This window comes from Achroia grisella, unplaced genomic scaffold (assembly GCF_030625045.1).
Source record: "Achroia grisella isolate CSIRO2021 unplaced genomic scaffold, CSIRO_AGI_Agris_v1 utg633, whole genome shotgun sequence".
NCBI lineage: Eukaryota > Metazoa > Arthropoda > Insecta > Lepidoptera > Pyralidae > Achroia > Achroia grisella.
The window spans coordinates 107791-128978 of NW_026712969.1; the positions used below are offsets into that span (position 1 = coordinate 107791).

A 21188-nucleotide genomic window follows, 5' to 3' on the forward strand; every position below is an offset into this window, starting at 1 on the left:
ATACAGCTCAATCTGTTACCTCGCAACTTTTTATAAAAAAAATTCTCGTATATACTCATTCCTTATTCTGTCACTCCTGGTAACCCCACACATCCATCTTAACATTCGCATTTCTGCCACATGCACACGCCTTTCGTCCATCCCCTTTACGGCCCAACATTCAGATCCATACAAAATGACAGGTCCCAATGATAGATTTATAAACTTTACCCTTTAGTTTCAAGGCATTCGGGGGTCGCATATCGTTCCCGAGACCTGTCGCCATTTCATCCAATAGATAACTGATGTCGGCATTGTTCTGAATAACTGAACGATAGAAAATCGGAGCAGACCGGAAGCATTACACCGTTTAGATAGATAGGCTTGAAATGGAGAGACGAAATCGCAGAATAGGTATTCAGTTTTAGTTCTGCTGATCTTCAAGCCAACACTCTCCAGTTTTTCTTGCCATCTATCTAGTCCTCTGGACCTCGATTCCATCCTCACCAACAAGCACAATATCGTCGGCAAACAGCAACACAACCTCGTCCTGAATGTCCGATGTCAGAGCATCCATTACAATGAGGAAGAGGTAAGGACTTAGAGCCGAATGTTTGCCACACTGAACTTATCGGAGGCACCTACCGCCGATCGGACGTATGTGTTAGACCGAATGTACATGGCACGTATCAGATCTACATACTTCCCTGGTACACCTTTCTTCTTTAGGGCCCACCACAAAACTAGACGGGGAATTCGGTCGTATGCCTTTTCGAGAAACAATTGCGAACAAACGCATTCAAAAGAGATAAAAAAAAAATTACTGGAATAAAAAGAGTTAACTAGCGAGTTCGTCCGTGTAAAATAAACTTCGACTAAATAATAAAAAAATGTATAATAATCTAATCTAATATAAACCAAATAAAAAAGAATGGTTAACGTTTCGTTCCAGTTTAAAAAAAAATAATCTCAGGACAATTCACACAGCGCCATCTAGACCCAATATAAGTTAGCTAAAATGGGTATTAGATAATTGATACAAATACATAAATATTTTTTTTTGTAAATAAACACATATTATACATAGAAAACACCCACACTGATACCAACAGTCATACTCATGAATACAATTGTTTTTGACGTGCGAGGAATCGAAACCGCGACCATCGGACGTAAAGCGGTGTGCTAGACCGCTAGACCACCGAGGTCGTCTAAAAAATTACGATACTTCCATACAATCTTTCATCCCCCTTGCAACCTCTTACGACCCTTATTCTTTTATCGCCTTAAAAAGTAGCCTATGTCCTTTCTGAGGGTCAGTAGTTTTGGTGTGATTGCGAGACAGACAGACAGAGTTACTTTCGCATTTATATTAGTAAGGAGTAAGGATTTAAAGAATGACTTTAACTAGGATATAATAACGTTTACAGTCCTTAGATTTGTGTTCAGAATATACACGTAAATACATTTTGTTGTAGCAATTTCTGGTCTCAGAATATATTATTAAATAACCATATAGAGACCCGACCTCTATCAGCCGAACAAAGATGATTGTTCATTGTTTTATTTAACAATATTGGAAAACAACGGATTCGAACAATGGACTGTCACACGTAAGACGATTGCACTATCGATTCAATACATGCGTGTACTTAGATATGTGATAACTCGTAATAAACATAACTAGAGTTTTTTTTATACGGTTTACGCTGGCAGCACCAGTGGATGATAAGATGAGCATGAGGTCATGGGTAAATTCACCAAGATTTTATTACGGTGGTTTCCAAGAGGAACCTCGTGCAGGTCAACCTGACATGGTAGATTGTTAGCAATCACTAGTAACAATCCCCTTCCAATAGGATCAGCATGAGGTCAGATCAGTTAGCCCATTGTGACAAATTCATCAAGAATTTAACACGATGGTTTTCAGGGGTAACCGCGTGGAGGTCGAATATTTTTTTTTTTTTATTGCTTGCGGCTCATCTGATAGTAAGTGATTATCACCGCCCATGAGCACCCGCAACACCAGCGGAATTGCAAGTACGTTGTCGGCCTTTTAAAAAGGAATAAGCTCTTTTCTTGAAGGTTTCAATATCATATCGGTTCGGAAATACCATTGCAGGAAGGTGATTCCACAATGTGGTTGTGCGAGGCAAAAAGTTTCTAGAAAACCGCACTGTGGAAGACCGCCATTCATCCAGATGATCAGGATGGTATTTCAGTTTCTGGCGGGTGGTACGGTGGTGAAACTCAGCAGCTGGTATTAAACCGAACATGTCAGGTCATTACATACATGTACAGGTACATAGCTAGAAATGGGGTTATCAATCCACATTAAAAACAATTCCCTTTCGCCCCACATAATTCGAGTTAACTCGAGTTGTATCGAGTTACCTGGAATAAACGGTTTTTTTAATTTTTCGAACAAATCTATATATAGCTTCGCCGAACTATAGGTGGCGAGTAGAAATGGCACTTCAAAGCCGCGGAAGCATAATCATTTATGATAACATAACCGGACGAATATGAGGAAAAATAAATGATAACGACCTCAAATCATTATTGAAATATTTGTGACGAGTGAAAATTATGATATGAAATGATTGGAAAACTTCATGTCATTGTCGTTTCGATGACAGAATCATGCTCTCGCTCTTTCACTTGATTCGATCATTTACGAACTGAATACTTCCAACTTGACTTGGCAGAATTCAACTCGAGTTAACTCGAATACACCGCAACTCGAGTTGACACATCTCTACGTGTACTTGTATGGCTGTTAATATAATTAATATTAAAATATATAGGTATTCAAATTCAAATTCAAAATATCTTGATTCATGTAGGTCTATTACAGACTCTTATGATATGTCAAATCTACCGTCAGTTCGGAATGATTTCGAGATGAGAAGAACTGACAAGAAACTCAGCTCGTATTCTTTTCAAATGAATGTTGTACATGTTTACAATAATACAGATTCATTTTTAAATTGAAATTTGTGAGAATAGAGTGACTGCCAGCATATGGATAGGATACAATGGATGTGTGTATGAAGTGTGTATTCTGTTTTATTCTATTTTCATAAATAATCTATACATATAAATAAAATTGGAGTGTCTGTTTGTAATATTGAAATAACCGTTTTTTACTACATGCATATGAATATAAATACGGTACATACACTAAAATAACAATTTTTGTCTGTCTGTCTGTCGGTCTGTTTGTTTCGGCTAATCTCTGAAATGGCTGGACCGATTTTGACGGGACTTTTTTTGGCAGGTAGCTGATGTAATAAGGTGTAACTTAGGCTACTTTTATTTTAGAAAAATAATTCCACGCGAAGTTGCGGTAACAGCTGGTAATTAATAATAATAACAGTAAAGTAACAGTAATACGAACACACAGATTCTTATCTGTAGTAGTACTGTATTGTCGGTTGAGACGATGTACAACTATAATGAAATGACAATTGTACATAAAAAAAAAATATTTTTTAATGGATAGAATACAATAGAAAATCATTTATTCAAATAAACTTACATTGAAGCACTTTTGAATAGTCATCACATTTTTTTAATCTACCGCTCATTCGGAAAGCTGTCTCGTCACAAGAAGAACGAGCAAGAAACTTGCGTTGCTCTATTAATATAATACTTAAATTATTATTTAGATAATGAAACTATGGGACACAGTCACCTAGATACATCAAAATAATAATTGCATTTAATAATGTCTAGTAAGACAAATTCAATATTGTCTACTAAGCACTGCTGTGTCTAAACTGTGTCACCCCACCTTACATTTTCCTATTGTTATTTAGTATATAAGATCATTATTTCTATGTACATATTGTCAGTTTATTATCATCTGTAATATACATCGTCTCTACCAACAACTTAGTATTATTTACCTGCAACAAAACTATTAGAAATATAAACTCTACATGACTCTATTTATTTATTTGCTCTTAGGGTAGAGATGGCGATATTTCGATATAAGAATCGAATAGACTCGAATTCAAATGAATCATAAAATAATCGAGATCCAAAAGATCGATTTCTCAAAAATCTATATATTTTCAAGTTACTAGTTTCAATTAGAAATACGATTTTTCCAAAAAAGATCGAACTTAGAATCGTTTCGGATAAAAATCTGTTAAATTAATTAACATGAACATCATCATCTGCTTCTTCCTTATCCCATTTATTTGTGGTCGTCGTAATATGTTTTTCACTTCCATTCATCTTTGTTCGCAGTCATCGCGTTAGTCACTTCCTTCCTTACAATATCAGCTTTCATAAAATCTCTTTTCGGTAATTAAATTAATTAACATTAATAATTAAAACACAAATTTCTTATAAATATATATTTTCGAGTTTTAATATAAATTATGAAAATTGAACTGTAAAAAATCGGTATAATTTTCACTATTATTAAAAAAAAATACACAATGACACAACATCAATATTTATAACGAAACATAGAGTATATATAACAAACGTCTTTATAATTAGTGTGTGAATCAAGCACAGATTAAATAAGATTACTTTTTTATTTTTGTATGCATAAGAAGCACAGGAAACTGAGCATAGAGTAACTTTATGAGTTTTTGAGTAATATATAAAAGTAAATATAAATAATTTTATAGTTCTTATCAGCACAAAGAATTGAAACTCGATTTTATAGGTTTCTAGTTTGAAATATCCATTCAGTGCTATTTATTGATTTAAAATTATATTGTACTCGTCGAATATTCGATTTGTTAATTAATCACTTTAATTTCTAAATTTGAATAAATGTAACTTACAATAATACTTTTATAGGTTAAGATTTTACTTTTTATTGATTAGACTAGGTTGTTATAAATGAGGCAAAGGCAATAATTACACGATGATATAAAACGTGTACTAAATGTAATAAACCGTTGTGTAGATAGATTGTAATAACAAATTGAAATCTTTAAATTCTCTAAACATGAATATGACCCAATATTCTCAAATAACTCAAAGCGATGCGACAGACACAGAGTCGAAGCGAACCGAAGCCCTACAGCATAAAAGAGGGGCTGAACAAATGACTTGGATTTGGATCCCACCTGACCAAAACCACTCGTTCTCAGCCTCCATCTCTCTCGTCGCGCTACAGAGTAACAAGGACGAAGTATTAACTGTGCGCGGTACAAAAAGCCTAGCGTTCCGGGCGTGACGTCACGGGGCGAGGGGGACCGCGGCCGCGGGCGGGGGAAGGGGGGCGGCCTGCGACGCACCACCGCCAGTGTACGGCTGACCGCCACACCGAGTGGACGGTACACGATGCACGCGCGGTGAAAAAACAATCGCAATGCTGTTCGAGAGTCCCAACGCGAAATTGTTCCCGGCCTTCAATATCCCGCCACCAGTGAGGCTCAGGTGAGCTCGGGGGTTGATTACACCCCACGCGGCCCAACCACCCCGTCACACGAGTGTTCAATAATTAAGTGGCAGTATGTACGCGGTTTTGAAGCCGTACAAAAACACGATGGCAATAGTGTCTTTAAAATGGTTCACTAGCCTCGAGCGGACAACGCTGTCGGGTAACGCTCGAGCGAGCCACTCCACTACGTCGATACCGCTCTATTTTTTGTTCCCAGTGTTCATATTTAGTGACTATACAAAGGATGCATTACATCAAGTGCTTTTACATATAGGAATGAAGAAACGACGCTCGCAAGTGGTAATAATCCGAAACGGGACGCCGCAAGGCGTGCTCTGCGAGAAATTCCTCAACCAGTTCGAGTCGAGACAATCGATATATCCTTTGACTCGATTCATTTATTTATTCATTTGAATTCCATAGTGTTACAATGGTTGATATAATATTAGGTATAAAAAATTACAATAATATACCAAAGGATATGGAATTACCCTTAAAAAATTCAAAACAATTGTTAAATCATATTTACTGAGCAAAGCCTTACTCATTAAACGATTACTTGAATGACGAGCGTGCATGGCAATAGTTGTTCATGCACGGGATTTTCATTTAATGTTAGACATAGACACCTATATAAATATACATTGTAAATAAACTGGCTTTTAAAAAAAAAGTAATTCAATTGAGATTCTTGCCAGTTCTTCTCAATTAGATCTATATACTGAACTTTAGGGAAAAATTATAATGTAGAAATTGTTACGTTCCTAAGAGGCTAAAATGTCCTACATGAATAAATTATGTTTGCATTGAATTTAAATATATAAGAGCACTGTGCAGCCTGAGTGGTGCAACGAATTACAATGAATTACAGTGACTTTAAACAGATTTTAATTATCTATACATACTTATATAAAAATGAATTGTTGTTCGTTAGTCTCGCTAAAACTCGATAACGGCTGAATCGATTTACTTAATTTTAGTATTAAACTATTCGTAGAAACTCAGGGAAGGTTTAAACGGGGTTAAGTATGAAGAAACTGCACAGATAATAATAAAAACAACAACTTTATTCCCATACAACCTGGTACTTGTCAAACAGGGTTCGTTCAGCAATTTCTTGCTTTACCAAACTTAACAAAATCCATTATTTATTTCTGAGTCGGAACCTGGTTCACGGGGCAGCTAGTTTTGAATATTATTTTACTGCTCCATGTGTATATATATATATATATATATATGTATACTGATTTTATAAATCATAAGTTATTCCGTCGAATGTTCACTAACATTCATCTCAGGCCGGAAGACGTCCACTGCTGAACAAAGGCCTCCCCCAAAGATCGGTCCTGCGCTGCTCACATCCAACGCCCACCAGCGATCTTGACCAGATCATCGGCCCATTACAATAACAATTTTTATATAAGTAGCTTTTTAAGTTATGTATAAATATTTTACCTTTTTTTTTATTCCCTAAAACTTTAACATAATCCATCTTTATCTTTACTAGTCCTGACTAATATTATAAACGAGTAACTCTGTCTGTCTCACGCCAAAATTACTGAACCGATTTAAATGAAATTTGGTACACAGATAGTCTAAACCCTGAGACAGGACTACTACTAGGATAGGCTACTTTTTAATGCGAAAAAGAGCTGCAAGGGGTTGATAGGGGAGATGCAAGGTTGTATGGAAGAATTTAAAATTAGATGGTTTTAATATAGTTTTTAGGCTGTTGATTCAGTCGGATGGAATTCTATATGGAAATTCTTCATTTTTGAAGCTAGAATTATGTTTTTTTTTGTCATTTGGCTTTCATTATGTTAGATTGTTAATTCATTATTTGATTACTGTTTTACGCGAACGAAGTCGCGGGTACAGCTAGTAGTTAATACATGTTAAGACATTTATAAATGTGATTTTATGATGTTCAATTGAATGTAGAACATGTATTCTTTATATAGTTATATATGTTGTAAACAGAAGCTCACATCCTGTCGCTCCCAGTTTCTCATTCGCCGTATATCCGGCGTAACTGGCTTCGAACAGAACATCTATGATTAAAATAACTGTTTTGCTAACCAATGCTATGTTTTATACATATAAACTTCCAAAAATATATAACAATTTAGATGGGTTACAACGAAATTCTAATTTAAGTAGATCAGTACTGAAATCAAAATTAAAAAGAGCACTTTTAGATAAACTTTAAAAATAAAAATTGTAATTGTATGTAATTATCTGTAATAACGTGTATTTATATGGACAGATGTTTATGGGTAGAGAAGTATTTAAAAAAAAACTAAGCGATATCTTGCCAACAAACTATTCTACAGTTTGGCGAGTCAATGTATAAAACACTTTACAATTACCTTTATCAAATAAATAATAAAAAAAGCCTCCCTCTTGAATCACTCTATCTATTAAAAAAACTGCTTCAAAATCCGTTGCGTAGTTTTAAAGATTTAAGCATACATAGGGACGGACAGGCAGCGACTTTGTTTTATACTGTAACATTATTTATTAATTATCATTTACCTACTATCATTTACTACCTTATATGGCTGTATGGGCTGAGTCCTTTTGCCTTTCCCTAAAAAGGGAAAAACCGAACCAAAAAAAAAAATTACTACCTTATTTAATGTCACCTAAAGATGTACGTCAGTTTGACATATATCTTTAGAAGTCAATGTCATTCTGATCTTCAGATGTCAAAGTCATTTTTTTAAAATAAAACTTTATGATCATAACGGAAAAATAAGATTGGTCATTGTCGGTTAAGATATAAAAAAGTTGAGATATAAACTTCTTTTGTTTTGAAAAACTGTAAAAACTTCAATATATTTCATTGTTTCGTAATTATTGGTAATATATGTTAAACTGAAATTATATATGTTTAAAACCTGTTTTGTACATAAATATTTAAAAACATTATAAAAAACAATTGAAATATAATATATGTTAAACATAATAATGTATAATATATAAAAGAACCGGCAAATACAAACAATATATCTATTATTTAAACAGCTGTTTTAATACTATGTAATGATTGTAGACTCACTATAATTGATATTAAATCTTGCTAATGTTATAAACGTGAAAGTTTCTAAGTATGTATTTCTAAGATGGATGTTTGTTACTTTTTCACGGACACAATAATGGTAGACGCCATGCGGTTGAAACTGCCGAAATATTAGGAACTCAATAAAAATAAACAAAACGTGGTTAAATATAATGATTTGTCCTAATCAATTATTATTTAAAACATTCAACGAGATATCTTTAATGGATGCTGCTGGTCAATCTAATCTCCTAAGTTTGAATTTAAAAATGAATCTGTATTATTGTAATCAAAAAAATTCGAATTCAAAATATCTTTATTCATGTAGGTCTATTACAGACTCTTATGATATGTCAAATCTACCGTCAGTTCGGAATGATTTCGAGATGAGAAGAACTGACAAGAAACTCAGCTTGTATTCTTTTCAAATTAATTTTGAAAAGAATACAAGCTGAGTTTCTTATCATAAGAGTCTGTAATAGACCTACATGAATAAAGATATTTTGAATTTGAATTTTTTGGATTTTTGGATGATAATGTAATAGTGCACCCGCCTGCACTAACAGGTTTCGTGATTTTCCCTAATTATACGTATAAATTATTATTTACTACTCTCAAGATTTTTTTATTGTTGATAATGGAATGGTGCACCCGCCTGCGCTAACGGTTTACACTGGGCACCAGTGGAGAATGATAAGATGAGCATGAGGTCATGGGCAAATTCACCAAGATTTTATTACGGTGGTTTCCAAGAGGAACCTCGTGCAGGTCAACCTGACATGGTAGATTGTTAGCAATCACTAGTAACAATTCCCTTTAAATAGGATGAGCATGAGGTCAGATCAGTTAGCCTATAGTTGCAAATTCACCGAGAATTTATCACGATAGTTTCCAAGAGGAACTTCGTACAGGTGAAGTTAACATGGGATATAGTTAAGTTATACATGGTATATTAATGTAAGTTAGCAATGGTATCATTAGTGTACATTAGAATAGAATAGAAAATCATTTATTCAAATAAACTTAATTTAATCACTTTTAAATAGTTATAACATTTTTTGTATCTACCGGATCTCGTTCGGAAAGCTGTCCCATCACAAGAAACTTGTGTGTTGCTCTTTTAAATAATCCTTGTAAGTTTACATTTACATATACAAACTACCAACCAGCACTAATTTATTTAGGCTCAAATATAAAAACACAATAAGATTAAATCAGTCGTAGTGATAAGAGCAGACCAGTCCCTACAAGCAGCACTCGTTCACGAGTATGACGGATGAGCCAGCCATCACTACGCTCGACCATATTTTAGGGAGCCCAATGACCATTACCAGCAATCACCTTCCTCCCTCAAGGAGATGTTCTGCCAGATATTTTCAACTGAAGTCTTGAAACTAACTAGATAGTCGTAAAAAATATGACACGCACAAGAGACTGAAAGGTCCTATGTCATCATCATCATATATGCAGCCCGGAAGACGTCCACTGCTGGACAAAGGCCTCCCCCAAAGATCTCCACGACGATCGGTCCTGCGCTGTTCGCATCCAATGCCTTCCAGCGATCTTGACCAGATCGTAGGTCCACCTTGCTGGAGGCCTTCCCACGCTGCGTCTTCCGGGCCGTGGTCGCCTCTCGAGGACTTTATTGCTCTTTATTTTAAAGCAATGGATAACCTCAATAAATCTATACATATAAATAAAATTGGAGTGTCTGTTTGTAATATTGAAATAACCATTTTTTACTACATGTATATGAATATAAATACGGTACATACACCAAAATTACATTTTTTGTCTGTCTGACTGTTCTGGCTAATCTCTTAAATGGCTGGACCGATTTTGACGGGACTTTTATCGGCAGGTAGCTGATGTAATAACGAGTAACTTAGGATACTTTTATTTTAGAAAACTAAAAGGTAAATTCCACGCGGACGAAGTCGCGTGTACAGCTAGTATTAAATATATTTAAAAAAATCTTTTAGAGAGCAATGACATCTGTTGCAATTTCTTTTTAACGTTCAGAAATCCATATAATTTGAACCGTGAGAAGCCGGAACCGAAGAAATTTGTGTCGAAAAAAAAACAATCTTTGTTCTAATAAATTTGATGTATGCACTTTTGAATATCAAGGTATTCTTATTTTTATTCTACCATTCTCTCATGAATTGGAAATACATGAAACGTTAAATAAAACAATTAAAAATGGTACATAACACACACACTATCAATTAATAAGGATAACGTTAAGGCACATTGTTGATTCATGTTTCCTCTATCTATGACATTCAGAGTAACATGAAAGTCAACCTCAGAGGCCAGAGACTAAAGAATTTTAGTTTTAAAAAAAAAGAGTTGTCAACCATTCTAACTATTGGATGGCTGTATGGGCACCATTCCTTTTGTCTTTCCTAAAGAGTAAACAGAATTTTAAGTCAATAATTTTGTAAAAAAGGGAGAGTTGTTTTTATTTTGTTTTTTTTTTTGTAATGTTTGTAATGCACAGGAGAGTTGTTAATTATTCTAACTTTTGACTGGCTGTATGGGGACAGTTCCCGTCGCCTTTCCTAAGGGTAAACAGAATTTTAAAAACAATAAAATGAAAAAAGGGAGATCTGTCAACCATTCTAACTTTTAGATAGCTGTATGGGCACAATTCCTGTTGTCTTTCCTAAAGGGTAAACAGTCAATACTTTGAAAAAAAATAAGAATGAATTGTTAATCATTCAAATTTTTGGCTGGCTGTATGGGCACAATTCCTCTTGCCTTTCCTAAAGGATAAACAGAATTTAAAAAAGTCAATAATTTGATAAAAAAAGAAAAGTTGTTAATCATTCTGACTATTGGATAGCTGTATGGGCACAATTCGTTTTGTCTTTCCTAAAGGGTATACAGATCTAAAAAAGTCAATAATTAAAAAAAGAAGGGAGAATTGTTAATCAATCTAATTTTTGGCTGGCTGTATGAGCACAATTCCTCTTGCATTTCCTAAAGAGTAAACAGAATTGAAAAAGTCAATAACTTGAAAAGAAAAGAAAGAATTTGATAAAATAGGGAATGAAAGTTTGTATAAATCTTCTTAGATTTTCGACTGATTGAACTGAAATTAAAGATTGGAGCTACTATGATGAAGACGTGCGCTTAAATAGGATTTTGATAAATACAACCCCCATGGGGATGAAATAAGGGATGATGCAGGATGTGCATGATGGAATGGTAGGCATCTGCTAAGAAAGGATTTTGATTAATTTAAGTTTGTATGAAACTTTGTCAATTTTAAACCAATCGGGCTGAGATTTTGCATGCATAAAGCTACTATGACGTAGGCTCCTGAGAAAGGATTTTGATAAATTCCACCCCTAAGGGGATAAATTAACGCTAGCGAAGCCGCGGGCAAAAGCTAGTATAATATACAATTGTTGAGTGAGAATTTAAAGTGGATTTCTAGAAAGTTCTAGAACGTTAATTATAGAATAAATTTTATAGGGTTTTGTGTATTTCGACGTTGAAGTTTCTAAATTGTTTTTTTGCTATTGAAGTCTAAATTATAGGTTTATTTTAATAGGAATCCTATTGAGGGAAATTTTAGTTATTTATGAAATTGCTCGTTAAATTGGAGTTCAGAAATTGTTTATGATGTGTACTTTGACACACAATAAGTCTGAAACATACATATTGTTTCTAAGTTCTCTATATTTTTGATGATTAACTCTAACACGCGACGTCGTCCGCGTGGAATTAAAATAAATAAATTTTCTAATGTGACAGTAGCCTGACTTACTCCTTATAAAATTAGCTATCTGCGAGTCAAAGTCCCGATAAATCAGTCCAGCCATTTCAGTATTGTTTATTTAAAAGTGCTAAAATTAAGATTATTTGAATAAATGATTTTCTATTCTATTCTATCACATGATTGATCTAAATTGAGTGCAGACAGCATCCCGTCAGATCTGTACCGGTATGGATATTTCTAGAATGTTTGTTTTTCTAAAATATATTGCGCGAATAAAATATAATATTATGATTATAGAAATGCAGCACAGCAGCCGGCGAAGATCTCAGAGTAAACAGTTCATACAACTTTTTTTTGTATAAAATGAAAACAAACAGATAATCTATGGATATCTGGATGACTAGCTGTTCCCGCGACTTCGTCCGCGTGGAATTTAACTTTATTTTTCTAAAATAAAAGTAGCATTACTCCTTATCGGTCCAGCAATTTCAGAGATTAGCCGGAACAAACAGACAGACAGACAATAATTGTAAAAATGTTATTTTGGTGTATGTACCGTATTTACATTCATGTGCATGTAGTAAAAAACGGTTATTTCAATATTACAAACAGACACTCCAAATTTATTCCTGAAAGTTTATATGTATATGGCAGGCGCAGCCGTCATACTAGTGAACGGGTGCTGCTTGTGGGGACTGGTCTGTTTCGGGTTACGAACACTGATTAGATTTTTTTGTTTTTGCAATATCATATTCTGGTGGTCACTCTATTCTCCCAAATTTGAATTTAAAAATGTACTTGTATTATTGTAAACATGTACAACATTTATTTGAAAAGAATACGAGCTGAGTTTCTTGTCAGTTCTCATCTCGAAATCATTCCGAACTGACGGTAGATTTGACATATCATAAGAGTCTGTAATAGACCTACGTAAATAAAGATATTTTGATTTTGAATTTGAACCCGCGACCAATAGAACTAAAGTGAGGTGCCAAACCGCTACACCACTTAGGTCGTCGAGCCCATTTTGACACAAACGTAAAAATATAAATTTGTGAGAATAGTCACAAATTTGAATTTAAATGAATCTGTATTATTGTAAACATGTACAACATTTATTTGAAAAGAATACGAGCTGAGTTTCTTGTTAGTTCTCATCTCGAAATCATTCCGAGCTGACGGTAGATTTGACATATCATAAGAGTCTGTAATAGACCTACATGAATAAAGATATTTTGAATTCAATTAATAGTCTCAGCGAAGATTTTTGGACACATAAAAAATGGCAAGTTCAGTCAAATGATGAGTTTAAAATCGTTCTAGTTTTATCGGTAATGATATCAAGGCGTGTGTTGATCTATTTCGAGCACTGAACTGTTCATTACGATCCAAATGTTTCAAGAACTATAAATCATTGGGACACGATCAGTCTGAATGACGCACGAACTAACACTGTCCCAAATGTATGGACCGGGTACCTAGGTTTAAAAAAATAATAGGGTAATTAATTTTATTTATTAATATACAGCTATTAACTGCAGACTGTTTCATAGGAGATTTTTTTAAACTTTCGTGTTTAATATACATTATTTAAATTATTAACCGGGTCTTAAGAGAGAGTTAAATACCTTTATTTGCCATAAAATTATTCGTGTTAAGACCCGGTTAATAATTTAAATAATGTTTCATAGGAGCTTCCTCCCGCGTACACTGACCTTGTAGAATGAACTACCTGCCGAGGTTTTCTCACGAGACTACAGCATGGGGTTTTTCAAGAAGGGTATATTAAGGTTTCTTAAGGGTCGGCAACGCGCACGTGACACCCCTGGTGTCTCAGGCGTCCATAGGCTACGGTAACCGTTTACCATCAGATGGGCCGTATGCTTGTTTGGCACCTAAGTGGTATAAAAAAAAAAAAGTTTATCACTACTCACGAATTGGAGTTGGCGTCTGGCTGGTTTATATGTACATCTATACGTGTAAATAAATTTGGAGTGTCTGTTTGTAATATTAAAATAACCGTTTTTTACTACATGCATATGAATATAAATACGGTATATACAGCAAAATAACATTTTTTTTAATTTTTGTCTGTCTGTCTGTTTGTTTGTTTGTTCCGGGTAATCTCTGAAATGGCTGGACCGATTTTGACGGGACTTTTTTGACAGGTAGCTAATGTAATAAGGAGTAACTTAGGCTACTTTTAGATTTTAGAGAAATAAAGTTGAATTCCACGCAGACGAAGTCGCGGGAACAGCTAGTAAATAATAATAAATAAATACAGTAGAATCCCGATTATCCGGATCAATTAAAACCAGTGGAAATAGTTATTTTGTTCGTCTTAATTTATTCGTTCCATTAGGTACTGATAGGTTCAAACTAATACATTTACATCCTGCATCATCCCTTATTTCATCCCCATGGGGGTTGAATTTATCAAAATCCTATTTAAGCGAACGTCTTCATCATAGTAGCTCCAATCTTTAATTTCAATTCAATCAGTCGAAAATCTAAGAAGATTTATACAAACACTCATCTCCTTTTTATCCCCTTAGGGGTGGAATTTATCAAAATCCTTTGTTATACCTACGTCATAGTAGCTTTATGCATGCAAAGGCTCAGTCCGATCGGTTTAAAATTGACAAAGTTTCATACAAACTTTCATCCCCTATTTTATCCCCTTGAGGATAGAATTAATCAAAATCCTAGCGGATGCCTACGTCATAACATCTACTTGCATGCCAAATTTCAGCCCGATCCGTCCAGTGGTTTGGGCTGTGCGTTGATAGATCACTACGTCAGTCACCTTTGAGTTATATGTATTTCGATTGTATGAATTTTTTATAACATACTATGTGTTGAATATTCAATTTACAAACCTTGAGTAATACATTAAAAGTAATTGAATCCACTTACATATGAATATAAAGTTATAATAATATGTAATATAAAATATATAATATAAAAATAAAGTTTTTGAATCCACTAATTACGACCCAAGTATGAAAACTTAAAAACATTAACTTGAACTTCTCAAATCAAGTTAATTACGAGTTAAATTTAACTTAATTAAGCGCAACAGGATTAGCATAAATCTCATTTAATTTTCATATGAAAGCACTTCCGAATTTTTATTGTCAACAGATACTGTAACAAATAACTTCTGTACAAGTTGAACAAGTTTTTTTTTACATTTATTGTTTACTGGCTACTCGCCCCGGCTTCGCACGGGTGTACATGTATTATATATACATACCTTCCTCTTGAATCACTCTATCTATTAAAAAAAACCGCTTCAAAATCTGTTGCGTAGTTTTAAAGATGCCATGCCATATAAATGAATAACGCTATAAACAAATAGGGGTTGGTGATAGAAAGGTGAAAAAAATTATAATTTCTTTTTAATATGTATTTTTTATTGCGTGTCATTAAAAATACATACAACCCTAATGTATTTTTAATGACACGCAATAAAAAATATATATTAAAAAAAAATGCCCAAAAAATTAAAAAATAGTGTTAGTGGTGAACAATTCTTATCACTTTGTATGTGAATGTTTGTATGTAATGGGGTATGAAAAATAGATAGTAGCTGATTCTGAAAGCTACTGGATATGCATATAAAATTTCATAAAAATCGGTCAAGCCGTTTCAGAGGAGTATGGTGACACGAGAATTTTATATATAATATAGGGACAGACAGACAGCGACTTTGTTTTATATTATGCAATGATGTCAATTACAGGTGACATGTATGTTCAATGTACAATATATGACGTGAATATTTAATACATAGTATGTTATGGAAAATTCATACAATCTAAATATATATAACTCAAAGGTGACTGACGTAGTGATCTATCAACGGACAGCCCAAACCACTGGACGGATCGGGCTGAAATTTGGCATGCAGGTAGATGTTATGACGTAGGCATCCGCTAAGAAAGGATTTTGATTAATTCTACCCCCAAGGGGGTAGAATTGGGGATGAAAATTTTGTATGAAACTTTGTCAATTTTAAACCGATCGGGCTGAGACTTTGCATGCATAAAGCTACTATGACGTAGGCGTCCCTAAGAAAGGATTTTGATTAATTCTACCCCCAAGGGGATAAAATAGGGGATGAAAATTTGTATGAAACTTTGTCAATTTTAAACCGATCGGGCTGTGACTTTGCATGCATAAAGTTGATATGACGTAGGTATTCTTTAAGAAAAAAATTTGATAAATTCCACCTCTAAGGGGATAAATTAACGCGAGCGAAGCCGCGGGCAAAAGCTAGATTCACTATCATATTCTATACGTGTTTTGATAATTTAGCCACACATACAGTCCTATCTGTTACAATGAATATGGAGACCCAATTTAACCAAAAGAACTAAAACCATATCTTGGGCATACACTCTGAAAGTGAATTGTACACAACACTAGCCATTACGTGCGGCTTTGTTTGGTTTGATAAGCGATATTTTCCGTGGTCAGTTGGCATCGTGAAAGTATATGCTTCGGATCAATGATTGGCTGTAGAGAAAGCCGATACAATGTGGACGACGAGCCGCAAGTACACGGTTATATACTCGTAACTGAGTTGTTATCAAACGATATACAGACAGACATATACATTGTATACTATAATATTATATATATATATAGACTAACTGTCCACGCGGGCGAGCCGCGTGGAATTTAACTTAACATTTCTAAAATAAAAGTAGCCTAAGTTACTCCTTATTACATTAGTTACCTACCAAAAAAAGTCCCGTTAAAATCGGTCCAGCCATTTCAGAGATTAGCCGGAACCAACAAATAGACAGATAAATATGGTAAAAAAATTTATTTTAGTGTATGTACCGTATTTATATTCATATGCATGTAGTAAAAAACGGTTCTTTCAATATTACAAACAGACACTCCAATTTTATTTATATGTATAGATGTATAGATAATATAATAATTGGCGTGAATATAAATAATAATAATAATCTTAGGACAATTCACACAGCGCCATCTAGACCCAAGTTAAGCTAGCTAAAGCTTGTGTTATGGGTACTAGATAACTGATACAAATACATAGATAATTTTTTCGTAAATACATACATATTATACATAGAAAACACCCAGACCGATACAAACAATCAAACACATGAATACAAATGTTTGTGCCGTGCGAGGAATCGAACCCGCGACCATCGGTCCTAAAGCCAATTATTAAATTTAAATTAATTATTTAAAGTTTAATTCTGAATATTAATATAGTATAATAACTGGCGTAAATATAAAGAATTTTATACTTTAACTCTCAAACAATCCTGGAATCGAATTAAAAGAATTACAGGAAAAAAAAATAATCGAATAGCCGAGACGCAGGAACAGCGGCCGTACAGCCGACGGCGCGGCGTTACGATAAACTTAACAATTTTACTTTCAAAGTATTTACTTTGCATTACCATAATTTATATTCGTGTACACAACTTTATCTTATTACAACGATTTATTCACAGCTATGATTATTCAGTGCCGTGAGATTTCGTTTTTTTTTTGTTTTTTTTTTCTTCTAAATACGTTAGTGTTTTTGTTATGGATGATAATGTAATGGTGCACCCGCCTGCGCTAACGGTTTACGCTGGCAACACCAGTGGAGGATGATAAGATGAGCATGAGGTCAGGTCAATTAGCACATCGTGATAAATTCACCACGAATTTATCACGATGGTTTCCAGGGGAAACCGCGTGGAGGTCAACCTGACCTGAATCCCCTTCCCCCTTTTACGCTAGTGTTGCCAACCGTAATGTCGTAATTTTTGTAGTAAATTGTTTCGAATCAGCTTCTAGTTTATTAAATATACTGTAGATTTGACATATCATAAGAGTCTGTAATAGACCTACATGAATAAAGATATTTTGAATTTGAATTAAAATTCGCACGCCTCTTTTAATTAATACGTATAATCTTATTCATGTACCTGCGTTAATAAAAAAATATAATTTTTAATTACTTACACTTGACTGATCGTCGTGTAATTCTTGCGGGAGGCCTTTGTCCAGCAGTGGACGCCTTATGGGCTGAGGTGATGATGTTGACCTATTTTCACTACATCTTAATTTGACTATTACAGCTCTCTCACTGCGTCCTGTTTCTAAATTAATTGTCCTGATTTTCTAATAATCCTCTTTTTTTTCCTGATTTTCTAACAAATTCTGTTTTTTTATTTGGAGTTGGCAACCCTATTTCTGTCTAAAGAAATAGAAATAGAAATAATCTTTATTCAAATAAACTCATTACAAGCACTTTTGAATAGTCATATTTTGATTCTACCACTCATTCGGAGCGCAGACTCATCACAAGAAGAACGAGCGTGAAACTTGTGTGTTGCTCTTTTTAATAGATACTCGTAATGACTCGAAAGGACTCGTATCATTAAAAGATTTTGACTTACCGCTTTTTATGTTTTGTTTCCGATTGGAATTTCTACCAAAGTCACAAAGCTTGTTTTATAGATACTTGACAACCCAAACAAATACATTATTTTGTTTTTTTTTTTATAATTACACACATAACAATTGTTGGAAGTGTAATGCTGGCCATCGTAGAATTGGTTGTTTGTATACTTTTATAGAATATGTCACTTTGAATATCTCAGTAATTTTTGTAATGAAAACATGTACAGTTTATCATTTTAATATATTTTAATATTTAATCTGCTGCTGCTTTCTCTTATTTCCAAAAATAATATATAAAAAAATACCCAGACCGATACAAACAATCATATTCATGAATTAGCTGTTCCTGCGACTTCGTCCGCGTGGTTTAAAATAAAAAATTTTTTAAAAATAAAAATATCCTAAGTTACTCCTTATTACATCAGTTACCTGCCAAAAAAGTCCCGTCAAAATTAGTGCAGCCATTTCAGAGATTAGCTGGAACAAAACAGACAGACAGACAGACAAAAATTGTAAAAACTCTTATTTTGGTAACGTACCGTATTTATATTCATATGCATGTAGTAAAAAACGGTTATTTCAATATTACAAACAGATACTCCAATTTTATTTATATGTATAGATAACTTGTACCGTACGAAGAATTAAACCTGCGACCATCGGAAGTAAGTGTCCTAAATCGCTAGATCACCTAGACAGTCAAGTATTTAAAACATTTTTTAAAGTCATTAATAGAAACGAAATCCTTACTGACGGCAAAAGAAACGTATATGGGCTGTATGCCTATACCCTTTGGCCATATACGTAGTAAAAAAAATATCAGGGCGCGCGCCCCTCTCGTTTCTCGGGCGACGTTGCCGTTCTGCCTATGCGCATGTTTGTTTGCGAAACGTGGCAACGGCGCAGGATCATGTTTCGGCGGGCATTGTAAGAAGATTCCATGGCTTTTGTTGGTTATAAATTATAATGATGTAGGTACTAGTCGTTTCTTTTGTTTATTAACTGTAATACGATATTTGTATTAAAATCACTAGTATCCTGACGTCTTACGCGTCATGCCGGTTGGTCAGGGAGAGAAACCCCACAATGCCTACAATATTCACAATTACCTATCTCTTATTTGTTTTTATAATAATATGAACACTCGCAACTTTTTCCCTCCAAAACTCCCGCTGCCTCAGTTCAGTCATCCATCCATCAGTCTACTTGTCAATGTCACACAGATTACTTTGGCTCTGGCCTATGACGTTCCGTTTCAGGTTTTTGACTTTACCATTTTTAATTAATTCTGCGTCACACGATAGTTAATAATTAACTGTAATATGATACTTGTAGCACCTTACAATACTTGTGTACTCAAACAAACAAAGTGGCAAATTAGTTATATTATAATTCAAACAATATTCTTAAAAATTTAATTATGATAGGTTTGCCAAGCCCAAATTAAAAAAACCAGGATTGTAAGTTCAAAAAACCTTTTTTTCAGTTTAAAAACAAAACGCAGTAATAGCAATCAAGTAATTAATATAATAAGGTTTTTAATCAAAAGTATTTGATAAAATTGTAATTGTACATTGTACTACATATTTTAAAAACCAGGACGCTGATAAATAACTGTCCAGGACGTCCCAGGACGTTCAAAAACTAGGATATGAACTGGGAAACCAGGACTGTTGGCAACTCTAAATTATGAACTACAAGTATTGTATCCAGAGCCGTAAAATATTAATAAATAATAAAAAAAACTATACCTAAGTATGCACAGAAAATTATTAAAAAAATCATTCTGAAAAACATTTATTTAAAAACGCAACACGCTTTCTCACTCATTCTTATTTCTAGTCTGTTTAGAATGAGCGGTAAAATAAAAAAGTTACTATTCAAGTGCTAATATTAAGTTTGATTGAAGATGAAGATTATTTCTAAACAAGTATTTCTTTCAGTAATTTTATTACCTATTGTAAAATGTTCACTAAATATGATTCTTATTGTACCTAACATTATATATTAGTTATAATTAATTTGTATAAAACATCAGGTGAAATTAAAATAGTTTACCATTTTTTTTTGTTTTACCTGTCACAAGTCAAGGCAAAAGGACTCAGCCCATACAGCCATTGTGTGCTATATTATTCTCATATTATTTATTCGATTAATGTAATGTGTATAGTGTCTCCTACTAAAGATTGTCATCTATACATATAAATAAAATTGGTGTGTCTGTTTGTAGTATTGAAATAACCGTTTTTTGCTACATGTATATGAATATAAATATCGTACATAAACCAAAATAACATTTATTACAATTTTTGTCTGTCTGTTTGTTCCGGCTAATTTCTGAAATGACTGGACCGATTTTGACGGGACATTTTTTGGTAGGTAGCTAATGTAATAAGGAATAACTTAGGGCACTTATATTTTAAAAACAGTTAAATTCCACGCGGACGAAGTCGCGGGCACAGATAGTAGTCGTTGAAAAACTTCAAAAATCTATTGAGTGTTATAACGGACTGATCACTTAATCGCCATTTATTCGTTGTACCAATTAAAACGATTAACAGTGC

At 33.9% G+C, this 21188-nt stretch overlaps 1 protein-coding gene across 2 annotated transcripts in view; it reads left to right on the forward strand.

Moving 5' to 3' along the window:
• Positions 1-5267: 5267 nt before the first annotated feature.
• Positions 5268-21188, forward strand: part of LOC131849068 (RNA-binding protein Musashi homolog 2-like) — a 144440-nt gene continuing 128519 nt past the window's right edge. For both annotated transcript variants that reach the window (XM_059199053.1, XM_059199054.1), the window contains exon 1: positions 5268-5388. In XM_059199053.1, coding sequence (XP_059055036.1) covers positions 5321-5388 — 68 coding nt within the window. In that variant the 5' untranslated portion in view covers positions 5268-5320. The remainder of the gene's footprint in view (positions 5389-21188) is intronic.